Source organism: Pristiophorus japonicus, chromosome 16, assembly GCF_044704955.1.
Source record: "Pristiophorus japonicus isolate sPriJap1 chromosome 16, sPriJap1.hap1, whole genome shotgun sequence".
Taxonomy (NCBI): domain Eukaryota; kingdom Metazoa; phylum Chordata; class Chondrichthyes; family Pristiophoridae; genus Pristiophorus; species Pristiophorus japonicus.
In genome coordinates this window covers 100,471,048-100,488,507 of record NC_091992.1, presented here as the reverse complement: position 1 = coordinate 100,488,507, position 17,460 = coordinate 100,471,048, and the positions used below count along the sequence as shown (strand labels likewise).

At 44.4% G+C, this 17,460-nt stretch overlaps 1 protein-coding gene across 4 annotated transcripts in view; it reads right to left on the bottom strand.

Annotated features, from left to right (window-relative positions):
- Window positions 1-1,966: 1,966 nt before the first annotated feature.
- The window catches only part of cybc1 (cytochrome b-245 chaperone 1), a 21,068-nt gene continuing 5,574 nt past the window's right edge, over window positions 1,967-17,460 (bottom strand). For 3 of the 4 annotated variants that reach the window (XM_070857616.1, XM_070857619.1, XM_070857618.1), the window contains exons 2-7: window positions 9,344-9,479; window positions 8,734-8,775; window positions 6,852-6,925; window positions 5,386-5,482; window positions 4,713-4,857; window positions 1,967-3,257 (exon numbers count right to left, since the gene is read on the bottom strand). In XM_070857616.1, the coding sequence (XP_070713717.1) occupies window positions 3,116-3,257; window positions 4,713-4,857; window positions 5,386-5,482; window positions 6,852-6,925; window positions 8,734-8,775; window positions 9,344-9,431 (588 nt within the window). In that variant the 5' untranslated portion in view covers window positions 9,432-9,479 and the 3' untranslated portion in view covers window positions 1,967-3,115. Of the gene's footprint in view, window positions 3,258-4,712; window positions 4,858-5,385; window positions 5,483-6,851; window positions 6,926-8,733; window positions 8,776-9,343; window positions 9,480-9,891; window positions 9,989-17,460 lie in introns of all 4 variants that reach the window. The other variant, XM_070857617.1, reaches the window with a different exon arrangement.

Genomic DNA, 17,460 nt, shown 5'->3' with positions numbered 1-17,460 from the left:
ATCCATAGAATGGAATGTTGTGAGCCACTCACCAATTGCAATGTATATCCTTCAAACCAAAGCTAGATCCAACAAGAAGTTGAGCAATCATTTTTTTAAATATTCTAGAGAGAAGATGCAACTTGAATAATAGTTTATAGTACTTTTGCCAGGAGTGTACCTCAAACAAATAACATTTATTTTATTAAAAAGACTTTTCTACTTTGGGTTGTAAACTTTTATCCTTGTCCTGGCAGCTTTATTTAAAAATGGAAGATATGTAAATTACTTAAGAATTATAAGAAATAGGAGCAGGAGTAGGCCATTCTGCCCCTCGAGCCTGTTCCACCAATTCAATAAGATCATGGCTGATCTTCTACCTTAACTCCATTTTCCTGCACTATCCCCATGTCCCTTGATTCTCTTAATATCCAAAAATCTATCGATCTCGGTCTTGAATACACTCAATGACTGAGCCTCCACAGCCCTCTGGGGTAGAGAATTCTAAAGATTCACCACCTTCTGAGTGAAGAAATTTCTCATCTCAGTCTTAACTGGCCAACCCCTTATTCTGAGACTGAGACCCCTGGTTCCAGACTCCCCAGCCAGAGGAAACATCCTCCCTGCATCTACCCTGTCAAGCCCTGTAAGAATGTGGTATGTTTCAATGAGATCACCTCTCATTCTTCTAAACTCGAGAATATAGGCCTAGTCTACTCAATCTCTCCTCCTAGGACAATTCCCCCATCCCAGGAATCAGTCTGGTGAACCTTTGTTGTACTCCCTCTATGACAAGTATATCCTTCCTTAAGTAAGGAGACCAAAACTGTACACAATACTCCAGGTGTGGTCTCAACAGGGCCCTAAATAATTCAGGAGGGCGACTGGATTGGACATCACCATAACCCAGGTCACTGATTGGAGCGTGAGCAGGAGCAGCGAGGTTGGGGTGCAGGAGCGACGAGTGATCATGGAGCAACGTGTTCGGGGCCCAGAAGAGGCGAGGCCCAGGGGCAACACTGGCCAGCCCACACTGCGATATATATGTGCACTAGATCTGTGCAGCAGAGCTGGTCTTTAGTCGTCTTGGTCAATCCTTGCCCTGGACCAAGACCTAGCTTTGTCAACAGCCACGTTTTTAAAAAAAAAAAAAAAAAAAATCCACGCACAGGCATCTTCCACCCTTTAACATGTAGTTCGGGATCTGGAATATTAGGTCCTTCATTGAAACACCTGCAAACTTATCCCTTTTTGGCATGGAAGCAAGTCATCCTCGACACGAGGGACCGCCTATGATATAATTGCAGTAAGAAAACTGTTTACTGTTCAAACCCAATCACTTTTATACGATGATATACAAATGATTTATTTTTTGCCTGTTAATGTTGGATAATAGAACAGTTTTACATTTCAAGCACCCTTTGCTTTGAAACCAAGACATTGCTTTGAAACATTTTGAATACTTTAAAATGCAACATCTGTGGTGGCATTCCGACTTTTTTTTATGCCAGGACTATTCACGATCACTGGCATTGGCAGATCGCGTTTAGTCTTTTTGTTCTATAGGAGCGACAGCGTTTTCAATTGAGCGGAATAGCCAAGTTTCACATTTGATTGAAATGCCGGGAGATGCAGAGGCAGGGAATAGAATAGAGCCGAGTCCCACCATCAACAAGGCTTTTCTGACACTTTGATCTCCCATCAATCAAGTCCACGAAGATTCTACCAGCATGCAAACAATTGAGTTTCGCAGCTGGTTGCTGTGTTCCCCAATTCGATCGAATCTGGGGTATTATGATCTGAAAGCTGATGACCCAAATTTTTACCTGCCAAATGTCTGCATGATTAAATTTAATGCTTTTCCCAGCATGAATAGAACCAGCAAGTGCATCAAACGCGAATGCTTAAGTACCTATTTAAGATCATTAATGATTTTTACAACCCTGCCAAGGGGATAGTGGAAGCTGATACTGACAAACACAAAAGATTTATCAAACCAAAGGGTTTTATTCTCCCACCTTCCCCAGGATTACTTGTAATTTACAGTACAGCTAAGTCAGCAGGTCAGCCATAGAATCTCGAATAATCCACCAGCATCATTTTTATTTATATTTCCCTTATGTAGTTAATTTTCATCTGTACAGTGTTCAGTATTAAATTGTGCTTCTAATCGTATGCCTATCTCTGTCAAAGTAGTAACCCCATAATTAAAAACAGAAAATGCTGGCAAATACTCAGCAGGTCAGGCAGCATCTGTAGAGAGAGAGAGAAACAGTTAACGGGGCCAAAATTCACCCCCGCCCAAAACAGGTCACACCGTACGGTTTTGAAGTAATTTCTCCGCAGTGTCGGATGAGGTGGCCTCTTTCGCAAAATTCAGCTGTCATTTTTTTTTGAAGCGGACCCGAAGTCGATCATAATGGGGGCGGTAATTATTCTAGAGGGGCAGAAGTGAAGGCGAGATGGAGTCACCGCCACTGTCAATCAGCAGCAGAGGGGAGAGAAGCAGTGATTCTTTCGGTTCAGTCCACTGGGCCACCAGAGAGGGTTTCGGCCTGGCCAGCAGTCTGGTACCCAAGAGGGGATGCCGGGCTGCCAGAACTCGGGGCACAATTGTCCGGCCGACCTGCAAAAAGTGTAAAATGACGGCCACGGCAATTAGCCCCTTGCCTTTAATGGCCGCCGCGCAGCCAAGTCCCACACGGAAAACAAGGTGCACCGACAAAAAAAAGCTGTCGGGGGCACGGCGCAGCGGTTGAAAGTATGCGGTTGTAAAGACAAAGTCACAGCCCAAACAAGGTTCTCCATCTCAGTTTTTCCTAAGTAACTAGCTATTATTTCATACAGTTTACAATTTTTATTGTACATTTGATCAAAGTAGCATTTTGCCAAAGTAAGTAGTCCACATTAGCAACACTGGAATGTGGAAATTAGAGTTTGTTATTTCACCAGTAAAGAAGTTCACCATGCAGCAGCTTGTTAAGAGCTGGACATTGATTGATTCCTGTGCGGTTTCACAACTGGCTTGTTTAGGTGGTGATTCTTTAATGTTCCACAAAGTGTTCAGACTTTAAAAGCCCTGGGTTTACTTTGGTTGTGTTCTTAATGTCCATGAAATGTTTCCTGCTGTTAATCTTCAGTTTTTTTCATTGTCAACGCTGATATCATCACTGCTGGCATCATCACTGCTGCCTGGAGACAATCCCAGTTTGTCATCAAAGGCCGGTTTGTTAAGGTTTAGAAAGTTAGTTATCAGTTTTGCTACAGCATCAACGTCACTGTGAAAGAGGGGGAAAAACAAGATAAATTAGAATTGCAAACCTAGTGTCACAAAAGTGCATTTAGAGCAGCAACACAAACCAACATTTTCCTCCTCTTCCCTCCTACTTCCAGAAAGTCACATCATTATGTGACTCCATCTAAATATTAAATATTGCAGATTAATCCATATTCATTTGGCAAGAGGCAAGTTCTTTATTGTCTCCAATTTAGTTTTACTCGCAGCAATAGTGACTGCACTTCAAAATAATTAATTGTATGGGAAGCGCTTTGGAACACTGCTGCAACACCAGATAAACACGTCCTTTCTTTCCACTCCCAGACCACCTCGATGTTCATTTTCCTCTTGTAAAATTCTTTTCATAAGTGATTGCTTTGCTCTTAGTTTCATGCTTTGTTCAAGAGGACGAGTATGTGATTTGCTCCCAGACTTCTGTGGGCCTCTGTTCAGGTAGAAGATACACAAGGGGCAACATTCAAAGTCTCCCGCCTTTCTTTCCTAAGAGGGGTCACCTAACTTCAGGCTGATAATTCCACAACCACACAATGGTGTGGAAAATTATGAACCCAGACCATCATCTTGTTTTGTGAATTTTTACAAGTAGCCAGTAACGCTGCTTTTAAAATGACAGCCTTTAGAAAATGTACAGTTACATTTCTACACTGGTCACTTAACTTTTACAATGGGTAACCAAGGCCAAAATGCCAGTGGTGTTTGGTGGGGTAACACTAGAAGTACAAGCAAGATTTCCTTTTTTCCCTCCCCTTCAGAATTTAAACCCATTAAGGTCTGATAGAAGTTGCAGAAGCTCATTGCATATTCTAGGAAGTGATCAGATGATGATTAGTAATTGGCTGGATCTTTTTTCTGTCACATTATGCAGAGAGAACCAATGAACAGTGGGTTTTACACATTGTTACATCATGGCTTGCCTCAGTGCTGAGTCTAACTGCACAGAGGCAAGCCATTCATCCCAATTGCTCTCCGAAGGCATTTAAACTCCACACGAGCCTCCTCCCACCCCTCTTCATCTAACCCGATCAGCATGTTCTTCTATTCCTTCCTCCTTCATTTGCTGATCTAGCTTGCCCTTAAATGCAACTATGCTAAATAGATGTGTTGCAAATAGAGTAAATTTACCAGTTTTCAGATTTTTTTTTAAGTGAGATATATTTAATTTGCTCCTATGGACCATGTGTAGCATACCACTGTTCATCAATTGCACTGCTGGAGGAGATGCTGATGTTGGAAAATATGAAATGCAATTAAGTAGTAAGAGCTTATCCAAGTTAAAGGATTAATTCATCTTGGATGTGTATAATAATACTGATGTAAACCACAGTTAAATAATAAAATAATTCCACAAAGTTAGTATAGATTGTTGATATATATTAACCCAATCACTTGAAAAGCAAAAAGTTTCAACAATAAATTTGAGAGTTTAATCACTTACCTTCGATTACTCAGTACTGCACTTTGGGTAAGTGGGTGTGAAAAACCAGTTGCAAACCGCAGTACTACAACGTAACCTTTCCCCAGATAGCGGACTCTCTCCTCTTCTACAGTAACGTCACGAATATGCTGAAGCTGTGCCACAACTATAAACAGAACAGTGAGTCACTGGAACAGAACTAGCAAAGAACATTTTGCCAATCAATATCGCATGAACATGCTTTCCTAAAGTAGAGGGGTGATGGCTCAAATTTATACTTGAAGTGGTCTGCCGTGGAAGCCACAATTCAATTCTATTCGTGATTACAACATTGGTGCGAAGGTTCACGTTAAGCTAGCCTTGACATTGAAGGCCAAATATTTGTTATAACCTTACTCCTAAGCTGAACTTTTAATCAAGTTTAAAAATGGTAGTTGGTTGATCTCAGGCAGACCGTGTGATGGCAGCTTTGGAGGAGGAATTAAAAACAATTAATTCCTGTTCTGTACAAATAGTTATTCTCCCTCCATCTCAATATACTTTATTTTAAGAATTCTGCCATCACGCTCAGAATTAGCCACCAGTCAGCTTGAATATTGTTTGTGAAGCACCTTGGGACGTTTTACTACATTAAAGGCGCTATATAAATAAAAGTTGTTATTGCTGAAGTAGGAGATACGAATTCGCGCTTCACCTTGCTCTTGACTATTACTCCACATGGTTAATATCCTTGTGTAAAGGTTAAAACTTTTAAGTACTGCAGATCCTTTATTTTTGTCAAATATGACTTCCTGAAAACCAGAAAAGGAATCAGTATTAAATGAGTGGAAAAACACAAAAAACTTCATACTACAATCTTACTTTCTACCAATTGATCAGTGTTCAACAACCTATAAATTTTTAATTTTCATTTGGTAAATCAAAGATTATAAAGCCATGCCTAGAGTCTTAAGTTTTCTACATTATTCCTTTTGGGCTATTTTATGTAATACTGGTGCACACATTCCGGAATTACAAAAACATAGAGCTTTTCCCATTTACAATTTTGTCACTTGCCAATATTCAAATAACATTTTAACATTGAACAATTTTATTGCTAAGTGTTAATTTGGCAGACAGAAACCCAAATGTAGGCTGGGAGAAGTCAAATGTTGACAAATACTGCACAAATATCGTTAACTGTTTCTCTCTCCATAGGCGCTGCCTGACCTGCTGAGTATTTCCAGCATTAGCATTTTCTCTCTTTATTTCAGATTTCTAGCATCCGCAGTATTTTTCTTTTGAGATTTTTGACTGTTGACCAAGGAGGAATTTTGCACTAATTTATATTAACATTTTGTTACTGTTAAGTTCAGCCAGCAAGAGATTAAATCCACACAACATGCAAGCTTCTGCGGATATGGATTAGATTCAGACAAAGCACCTGCCCAGAATGGTGTTCGTTGCATATTATATCAGCGCGAGACCTTTGGATTCATTCTCGGGACGTGCGCATCGCTGGCAAGACCAGCAGCATTTATTGTACATCCCTAGGTGCTCCGAGAAGGTGGGCTTCTAAACTGGGGCTTGTTCGGTCACCTCAGAGGGCAGTTAAAACACAACTGCATTGGTCTGGGAGTGAAGTCGCATATAGGCCAAACCAGGCAAGGACAGCAGGTGAACCAGTTGGGTTTTTACAACAATCCAACAAGCTTTTAAATTGAATTTAATCTCTCAAACTGCCAGGGAATAATTCAAATTCTCTATATTTTTAATCCCAGCTTCTGTTTTACCCCTCCAATAACATAGTCACTACACGACCATACACTGAAGAGACAGTAGAGTTAAGAAATTCCAGTAAACATTCACACATAATCATTTGGAATAGCTCCATTCACTTGAATCCAGCAGTGGAGTGGCTGCCAGGGGAGCAGCCATCAGGGAAGTCCACAGCTCTGGAGGGTAGGACCAAGTATGATTGGTAGCTCAACAGAAGTTGAAAAATTGACGAGTTTACCACCATTTTAGATTCCAATGGTGCAGCATTTCTTAAACATTTCAAAATAAACACCAAAGACTGTCATAATTTCATAAGTAGCCTAAATCATTAACTATGGATTCATATTGCTGTAACACCCCCAATACTGACGACAAGCTTTAAGTAGATAAGTACTTTCCTACCTCCCAGTCTTCCAAGTTTTGTATGGCTACAAATAAGCAGCCCACTACATAGAATAACTTCCACGCCCAACTGTCTGCAAACAATAATTACACATTAATTTGATCTCATTCAGTCTTACATAAATGCCTTCAGATTATATTCAAAACATTTCAGTCAAATGTATAGTCAGATCACTATTACCAGATGTAATTTCACACAGCTGTAACCCGAATACCAAAATATTTTCTTTCTTAAAGCCTCAAATCAAGGCAAAGTTCTGTTTTCTTTAAAATAATTCTCTTTGTTTGAGACCAACATACTCTGCAGGAGGCCTGCTCCCTTGCTTTGATTTGTACCATTCTGTAACCAGTTGTAGAGTCCAAAACTAGGCCATCTAATTCTGTTTCCTGCTTTCTCTGTGGAAAGTGCCAAGCCACTTGGATACCCAACCAAGATCAGAAACTCAATGCCTAAAGCTGTTTTGTGCTGCTGGTACACTGACCAACAGGACTGTCCCAACAGCATCAGTTGCTCTTAGATATTTTACAGAAGATAAATGAAGCCTGTCATGTATGCTCACAGATTTGTTGAACTGTTGCATTGTGAGTGGCTTAGCCAGTCCCGTGATGTTCACAAGACTCAATAAAACCCCAGTCAGTTGGGTCTAGGTCATCCATGATGAGCCTAGTTGTGAGCTTAGTGGATGAACTGGAAATGTGTAGTGTGATTAATGTGCTGCTATGAATTCTTAAGCAAAGAACCCATGAAGCAAATATATTACAAAGCCTTTCCAAACTGAAGCTGTAGTGGAAAGTATAAGAACTGTACATTGTATTATCTCATTCACTGTTGCATCTTTCTTTGTATTACTATGGAGCTAACCCAAATTGTTCGACGATGAATACAATGGAAGAAATTGCCATCTTCACCATATCAATTTCAATAGATTGAAAATCAGGTAGATGCTACAACAAGCAAGCAATCAGCTCCGCGGGACTAAAGCCCGGGGGTGAAGATGAAATTTACTTCCAATTTAAGTTTAAAAGCTAGATGAATTTTTATTCAATTCTATTTTGAAAAGCCTCATTTCATATCAAGCAAGTTTGTATATAACTGATTTTGACACCAGTAAATCAACAATGTAGTGTTGTCAAATGTGTATGGTGACTATTTCTACATCTAGGACTAGATTTTCCACCCATTCATAGTTAATAGGTCTGCTCTGCCAATGCCTCATGATTCTTAAGCTAGAAGCAAAAAAAGTTCAAAAACTGCATTTCCCCGGTAGTGATCAATTTATTATCCCACAGACAATATTTTGTCATACACTGCACACATGTATTTGCTATTGCAATAAACTGAAAATTTGAGAATAGAGGTGAGTGGGATTTTCCAGGGTATGTACCCAAGCACAGTGGACCACCTGGGCACAAGAATATCAGAAAATCAGGTGGCCTGTAAAAGAATCTAGCCAATTTTTCTCTATTTAAATTAGTGGAAGGAAAACCTAGTGGGTTCAAGCCCACCAAAGCCAGAAAAACCTTCAATATTAGCTCCTTTGAATGAAACATCCCAAATTTGATTTGCTTCCTTCCCCCCTGAAAATACTGAATCCATGATTTTAACAACCAATCCATCAAAATCTTCAGACCACCTCCTGCTCTATTACCTCAGTCATGTTATCATATATTGCATTCTTGCTTCTTCTACCTAATCTTATGACTTCACACTTATTTGTGTGAATTCCATTTGCCACTTCTGCCCATTGACCTAGTCTTTCCAGGTCCCTTTCGGTTAGAAATTATTGCAAATGATTAAAGATACATGTTTATTTTCAGTAAGGAGATATAGGTGTACAACAATCAAAGATATTAAATATAACTGTACGCTGATTTTTCTTACCTGTACTGTAGTAAGCAGCGGCTAGACCTATAGAACCAATTCCTACAGAAGAGAAAAAAGAATTTCATTGATAACTACTCTTCTCTTTGTCATAATCCTTGTGCTGCTTTAGTAGTGATGTCCTCAAGTAGTCTAGATTTAACTCGCCTGCCAAATTTTCCTTCCCACAGAGCAAAATTAATTATTAATATAACTTAAATATTTTCCATCAAAACAACTCAAAAGCATTCCGGCCAATGAATTACTTTCAACTTGTGCAGGGCCACCACTTGTACTGTGCCAACAATGTTCCACAATGAGACAACTGACCGGTTAACAGTTTTTTGGCGGTGGTATTGGTTGAGGAAGGAATGTTGATCAGGACACCTGGAAATTTCCCTGCTCTTCTTTGAATAATCCCATGAAATCTTTAATATTCAGCTAAACCACCAGAAGAGGCAAATTGGACTCTGGTTTGAATGAGTCACTCAAAAGACACACGGCCAACAAGGCAGCAGTGCCTCAGTGCTGCACGGATGCCCTGATACGGGTCTTGAACCCACACCTTTTATGACTCAGAAATGAGTGTACTACCAACTAATTCAAAGTGATTTAAGTACTATGTACTCACCAACTAACACAGACCAGGACCTAACACCGGGAGATCTCTTAAGGTGAAGGATTGAATCTGTTCGCTCCTCAACTACCATATACGCCATCTCAACGAAAAACACTCAAAAGTATGGAACACAAGTTTTCAAATGGATCTGTAATACAAACACAAAATTACAGTACAATAAACAATTGGAAAAGAAATGTATTCAAAAAGCAATTGCAAAATATTAGAGGTCCCAGCAATAACAAGTGGTTGTAAAGTCTCTTGCATTATCTGCATTAAATAATCCAATATGTATTCCATTTCCAGGAGTGGTGTATGCTTCCAGTAAGCCACTCCTGAATTTAACAGTTCATGTATTTGAGATCACCATAGGTTCTGAAGACTTCCACGCCAATAAGTCCAGCTTTAAAACATTTATTCAACTAACATTTAGGGGGAAAACACATTGGGCCCGAAATTCATGGACGTACCGCCCCCACCGCCCGAAAATGCGATTTTAGTGAAAAAGCATCTACGTACCACCGGCATACCGCTAGGCGGAATATTCATCATTGACATACCTCTGAGCGCTATGCAGACCGTCCGCTGTGCAGGACTGCCCAAAAAGTCAGATTTTCATCGCATACTGCCGACATACCACCGGAGCTGGATACCGTCCTGGAAAAGGTGGTTTTATGCAATGGTAAATGGGCGGAGTGAATGGAGCCGCCATTTTTTTAAATCGGGAACAGTCAGTTAAAGATGCACCTCTATTTCTGAGGTGAACAGTGACTTTATAGTGGGAAAGGTATTTTTATTGGTATTGTGTAACTTTAAGATCAAAGGCATTTTAGTTTTTTTTTCATTGAAAAATATTCTGGAGATTTAAAAAGAATGGGGCCATTACTATCTCAGCCTGTATTGCTGATGACCGGTTTAATGGAGGATCCAGAAGTGAGAAGGTTTATTGAGCAGAGTTATCAGGGTAATGGAGGAGGTTGCAGACTGATGAGGAGGAAGAGGCCTTACCCGCAAAGAATTTTCAGGGAGAAGCGCTCATACTTGGACCTGACCGATCGACAGTGTGGTCGAAGGCTGCGCTTCTAGAAAGAGGTGATCAATGAAATTTGCCAGCTCATTAAGGCAGATCTGCACCTCACTACCACCAACATTACTGCATTCTTTGTCGAGATGAAGGTGACTGTGGCACTTTCCTTTTATGCATGCGGCTCTTTTCAGGCATCAGCTGGGGACATATGCTGTATGTCTCAGCAGGCTACTCATCGGTGCATTCGACAGATAACCGAAACACTGTATGTAAGCGGATGGAATTTATAAACTTCCCAATGATCAGGGAGGCACAGAATGACAGGGCTTTGGGATTTGCACGCATTGCTGGCTTCCCCAAGGTGCAGGGTGCTGTTGACTGTACTCACATTGCCCTGCGAGCACCATTACAGGTGGCGGAGGTATACCGACACCGTAAGGGATTTCACTCCCTCAACGAGCAGCTCGTCTGTGGTCATACACAGCGCAGAATGGCAGTGAATGCCAACTTTCCAGGGAGCATCCATGATGCACACATCTTGCGTCAGAGCTCTGTGTCTGACCTGTTAAAGTCTGAGCCACAAGGTAAATGCTGGATGCTGGGGGACAAGGGGTACGGCCTCGCCACCTGGCTCTTGACCCCCCACCCCCTGCGGAACCCTCAGATAGAAGCCGAGCAACAATATAAGAGGAGCCTTATAGCCACATATAATATTATCGAAAAGACAATTGGAGTGCTGAAGCAGTGCTTTCGATGGTTGGACCACTCGGGAGGCAGGCTGTAATACCACCCTGAGCAGGTTGCTCAGTTCACTGTGGTGTGCTACATGTTGCATAATTTAGCAATCATGCAGGGACAGGAATTGCCACAGGGGACTGCGGGACCACCTGGGGAAGAGAGGAGGAAGAAGAGGAAAATGAGGGGAAGGAGGATGAGCAGGAGCTTCCAGACGAACCCATGGCACCACCCCCCCCAACACCACAGTGGAGGGCACGCGGAGCGCATTCCACTGCAAAATTGTTAAGTCAGCAGCTCATAAATGAACGCTTTGCTTGAATGTGGAGCGCTGCGTTTTGGGACCCTGATGATTGTTACCCCAAAAGTTTGACACTACAAGTGCGCTTAAATTAAATTCAAACGTTTATGTAAAAATGTCAAAAATATACAACAATTTTAAAACTTTGTAAAACTTATAACTTTAATAACAATTTTAGAAAACTTTCACAATTTTAATAAACTTCTCAAACTTCAATTATTCAATGAACAAGTACAACAAAAGACCCTTTACTGTCCTCGACCACGACCATGACCTTGACCACGTGCTACACCACCCTTTCTTACTCCCGCGCTTCCTTTTCCCACTGCTCCCGAGCCCAGACCTCCCCATGGTGGTACCAAGCTGGTGTGCAGCAGTGCACCCCGAGTGCTGCTGCTGTTGTTGGTGGTCAGACATTGCAGGCGCAATGAATGGGGCCTCAAGAGAAGCTCATGATCCGGAAGGCACGGCTGCTCCCCACCCTCAGGTGCTGTCGACCTGACTACTATGGCATGGGGGGGGGGGTTTCCACGCCATGTCCCAATCCCGGCGATTGCCACGTGGCTTCGACAGAGTCGGTGGTTCGCTCCATCGCGGTGATCAGATGCAACATATCCACCGACTGTCGTTCTGATAGCGACACGGTGTTTCCGTCTATCATAGCCATGGCGCTGAGCAGCTCTCGAACTATGTCGACGCTGGCCTGTGACAGACGCACCATGTCCTGGTACACGCTTATCTGTCTTGCAGCAACCGACCTTTTCTGCACCAACCTCCGTCACTGCAGCAAAGGTGCTGCAACACTGGGGGTGCCTTGTGGCGCATCGCTTGGTCCCACAGAATCAGAGGAGCCATGAGGGAATCCCCTGAATACAGACTTGGTGGTGGAGGATGTTCCAGCTGGCCCACATGGAACTAGTGTATCTTCCTCCACCCGCAGCCCCACCTCCATTGGCTCTCAGATCAGCAGCTCTTTCTCTTCCGCTTCGTCTTCCTCATCTATGCCAGTGGTGAAGTCGAGAGAGGGCTAGGTGATGCCAGAGGTGGAGGTAGTGGGTCTGTCGTCTGGTCTCTCTCTGTGGAGGTCTGGTCTGAATCCTCCGAATCTGGAAGTACAAAACAACATTTAAAAATGCTTGGCACCAGGGGAGGGGTCAGGGTTATATGCGTGCATAACAGTGACTTATTGCAGTCTTACTTAAATGTCCACCACTGCTGTAGTACTGCATTACATATAGCAGACAGACAATAAATATATGCATTGTGTTACATGCCCCCAACATTGCAGTACATCACATGAGGCCAACGTTACAGTGCAATAAACTTACATTACATTAGGCCAACATTACAGTTACATTACATGACATGAGAAGACCGCAACACAGACTGCATTATATTCAACTTACCGTCCTGTGTGGGTGGGTCAGCTCCAATGCCGGTGGTGGCACGGTTGCTATCCCCAACCAGGGACAGGGCATGGATCTCACTTTCAGTCAGGGGGCTCTTGGGTTGTGGGTCCTCCCCCTGTACGCCGCTGCTGCCCGTACGTCGTTGATCCGCTGCTATTGCAGATGTCTTCTTCTGCAAAAAGTCAAGTAAATGAAAATAAAAATCTTCAATCCATTTAACATCACAGACACACACACACATTAAAAAACACTGTGTTGATTTTCTTATGCCTGAAAGCACGAGTACATCGCCATAACCTTAAGATAAATAACATCATCCGTGTGACACTGAGCCTACATTTACATGGTACATGGCACATGGGGGGTGCATAAATAAAATCATTACTTACTCTTGCTACCCTCACCAGGTTGTTCCACTTTAAGGCACCTTTCCCCGGTACGTACCATGGTACTTGTGGAGGGCACAGCCTCCCCGATCTCGTCTCATATCCTGCCGTACTCCTTTGGCTGGCGGGGGGGGCTTTCCATGACCACCCTTTGTTAGCTTGAAGTACTTCTCTGTTATATGCTCGAGAAGGGCAGGTAACTCTGTCTCGTCGAAGGCAAATGCCCTCAACCTCCCGTCCTTCTCGATGTTCCTGCACTTGGATATTTTTTTTTAAACACTTCCATAATATTTCTGTTAGAATTTTTGCTTTGGTAAAATATGCCTTCTTATTCTTCAAACTGTAGAATTATTAGTTATGAATATTTTATAACTCTGCAATGTTTACAGTAACTGACCGTCGAGTAGCTTGCTGCTCCTTCTCACTCTCTTCAACTCACTGCGCATGCGCGGGTAAAATGCTTCTGTGAAAAAAACGTGGAAAGTAAAGAAATCGCGCATGCACAGTTCAGTGCCGCACCGTCCATCGAAAAGAAAGTCGATCTGGATCGACTACTGGGCAACATAGCACCCGCTGCAGACCGCTGACATACCACCGGAAAAAAAAATCGACCAATTTTGTCCTCTTCGGTCTCGGCAGTATGCCAGCGGTTTGAAACAACGCATCGCCAGCATACTGCCGAGAAATGGGCGGACCTTATACATCGATCAATTTCGGGCCCATTGTATGAACAGGTCATACATAACATGCTCTGAAAAATAATATTTGAATTTTGCATCAATGCAATGCATTTGCTGCTACAGTACATACAAATGATTCAGCCAACACCACTCAATGCTGTTATATTCATTACCCATTGCTTCCAAATGTATCATTTTTAAAGACGTTACTGATATTACACTGGGGAATTATTCCATCTCTGCTACAAAAATCTAGGACAATACTCAGCAAGTATGCTATTACGTGAGGTATATAATAAAATGTTAGTAGGTGACGTGAAGTAAGAATATACCGAGGTTATATTTTAAGAAAATCTTACATTAATAAACACGATTCAGTTCTGTTCCTCCATAATTTATCCATCTAAATAATGAAGCTGCGTATAAGCAGATTCAACAACCATATTTATCAATAGTCACATGTTTTAATTATCATATCATCTTACTTTCTATTCGAAACATTGTACTCCACAGCTCTTTATAGAAGCACTAATGGATCTCATGGGGCATTGCTCGCCGACATGAGTTTAAATATATATACTTTTCTCTCTGCTGATCACCGACTTTCTAATATTTGATGTACCCCTCCCACTCTATTTCTTTGTTTGACTTCCAATCCTTCTGTCTCACCCTTTCTCTGGCTCCAATATGTTTCCTCTCATTATCATCTGTTTGTCTCTGTCTCCATCTCTTTTTTTCCCTTATTCTTACTTGTTCTCTAAAAGAAAAATAGGCAGATATTCCCTTTTACATAAGTGTATTTGACTTTGCTATGTCCAGTTCAAGTTGCAATGGCGAGGTTTATGAATGTTGCTGCAAAGGTTTTTTTCCCAGCAGATGCTCACATCCACGAATGTTACTTTGCCTGATTTCACTGCTGGATATTTTACATACCAGTCAGGCCGAAGAGTTTGCTACCAACTGATCCATTTAGAGAGCTCATACTTTTTTTTTTACTTTTCTGTGAGAAGGAAATGTTCTGACACATGGGCTTAAGGTCCATGCTCACGAAGTGAGGTAGCACATCGCCTACCCATTCTCTTGGGGCTAAACCACTTCTACTTTCTTTCTGATTGTGCTTACCATTTGCATTATAGAATCCTAGAATAGTTACAGCACATAAGGTAGTCATTCGGCCCGTTGAGCCCGTTCGGCTCAGTTAGTCCCACTCCCCGCCCTTTCCCCGTAGTTCTGCAAATGTTTTTACTTCAGAAACTTATCCAATTCTCTTTTGAAAGTTAAGATTGAGTCTGCCTCCACCACCCTTTCAGACAATGAATTCTAGATCTTAAACACTCACTGCATTAACATTTTTTTACTTATGTCGCCTTTGGTTCTTTTCCAAATCTGTGTCCTCTGGTTCTCGATCCTTCTGTCAATGGGAACAGTTTCTCTCTATCTACTCTGTCTAGGCCCCTCATGATTTTGAGCACCTCTATCAAATCTCCTCTCAATCTTCTCTGTTTCAAGAAGAACAACCCCAGCTTCTCCAGTCTGTCAATATAACCGAAGTCCCTCATTCCTGGAATCATTCTCGTAAATGTTTTCTGCATCTTCTCTAAGGCTTCCTAAAATGTGGTGCCCAGAATTGGACACAGTTCGGGCCGAACCAGTGTTTTATACATGTTCATCATAATTTTCACACTTTTGTACCCTATACCTCTATTTATGAAGCTTAGGATACCATTAGAATAGTTAAATCATATCAAATAACTAAAAAGTCATTAATCATAAAGAACATAAGAAAATAAGAAGGGAGGGAGGGAGTGAGGGAAGGAGAGGGGAGGGAGGGAGTGAGGGAAGGAGAGGGGAGGGAGGGAAGGAGAGGGGAGGGAGGGAGGGAGGGAAGGAGAGGGGAGGGAGGGAGTGAGGGAAGGAGAGGGGAGTGAGGGAAGGAGAGGGGAGGGAGGGAAGGAGAGGGGAGGGAGGGAGGGAAGGAGAGGGGAGGGAGGGAAGGAGAGGGGAGGGAGGGAAGGAGAGGAGAGGGAGGGGGAAGGAGGGAGGGAAGGAGAGGAGAGGGAGGGAGGGAGAGAGGGAGGGAGGGAAGGAGAGGGGAGAGAGGGAGGGAGGGAAGGAAAGGGGAGAGAGGGAGGGAGGGGAGAGAGGGAGGGAGGGAAGAGAGGGAGGGAGGGAAGAGAGGGAGGGAGGGAAGGAGGGAAGGAGGGAAGGAGGGAAGGAGAGGGAAGAGAGGGAAGAGAGGGAAGGAGAGAGGAGGGAAGGAGAGAGGAGGGAAGGAGAGAGGAGGGAAGGAGAGAGGAGGGAAGGAGAGAGGAGGGAAGGAGAGAGGAGGGATGGAGGGAAGGAGAGGGGAGGGAGGGAGGGAGGGAAGGAGGGGGGAGGGATGGGAAGGAGGGAAGGAGAGGGGAGGGAGGGAGGGAAGGAGAGGGGAGGGAGGGAAGGAGGGAGGGAGGGATGGGAAGGAGAGGGAAGGAGAGGGAAGGGAAGGAGGGAAGGAGAGGGGAGGGAGGGAGGGAAGGAGAGGGGAGGGAGGGAGGGAAGGAGAGGGGAGGGAGGGAGGGAAGGAGAGGGGAGGGAGGGAGGGAAGGAGAGGGGAGGGAGGGAGGGAAGGAGAGGGGAGGGAGGGAGGGAAGGAGAGGGGAGGGAGGGAGGGAAGGAGAGGGGAGGGAGGGAGGGAAGGAGAGGGGAGGGAGGGAGAGGGAAGGAGAGGGGAGGGAGGGAGCGAAGGAGAGGGGAGGGAGGGAGGGAAGGAAAGGGGAGGGAGGGAGGGAAGGAGGGGAGGGAGGGAGGGAAGGAGAGGGGAGGGAGGGAGGGAAGGAGAGGGAGGGAGGGAGGGAAGGAGAGGGGAGGGAGGGAGGAGGGAGGGAAGGGAGGGAGGAGGGAGGGAAGGAGAGGGGAAGGAGGGAGGGGAGGGGAGGGGAGGGAGGGGAGGGAGAGAGGGAGGGGAGGGAGGGAGGGAGGGAGGGAAGGAAGGAGAGGGGAGGGAGGGAAGGAGAGGGGAGGGAGGGAGGGAAGGAGAGGGGAGGGAGGGAGAGAAGGAGAGGGGAGGGAGGGAGAGAGAAGGAGAGGGGAGGGAGGAGAGAAGGAGAGGGGAGGGAGGGAGAGAAGGAGAGGGGAGGGAGGGAAGGAGGGGAGGGGAGGGAGGGAGGAAGGGGAGGGAGGGAGGGAAGGAGAGGGGAGGGAAGGAGAGGGGGGAGGGAGGGAAGGAGAGGGGAGGGAGGGAAGGAGAGGGGAGGGAGGGAAGGAGAGGGGAGGGAGGGAAGGAGAGGGGAGGGAGGGAGGGAAGGAGAGGGGAGGGAGGGAGGGAAGGAGAGGGGAGGGAGGGAGGGAAGGAGAGGGGAGGGAGGGAGGGAAGGAGAGGGAGGGAGGGAGGGAAAGAGAGGGGAGGCAGGGAGTAAAGGAGGGAGGGAGTGAGGGAAAGAGAGGGGAAGGAGGGAGTGAGGGAAGGAAGGGAGGGAGGGAGTGAGGGAAAGAGAGGGGAGGGAGGGAGTGAGGGAAGGAGAGGGGAGGGAGGAAGTGAGGGAAGGAGAGGGGAGGGAGGGAGTGAGGGAAGGAGAGGGGAGGGAGGGAGCTGAGGGGAAAGAGAGGGGAGTG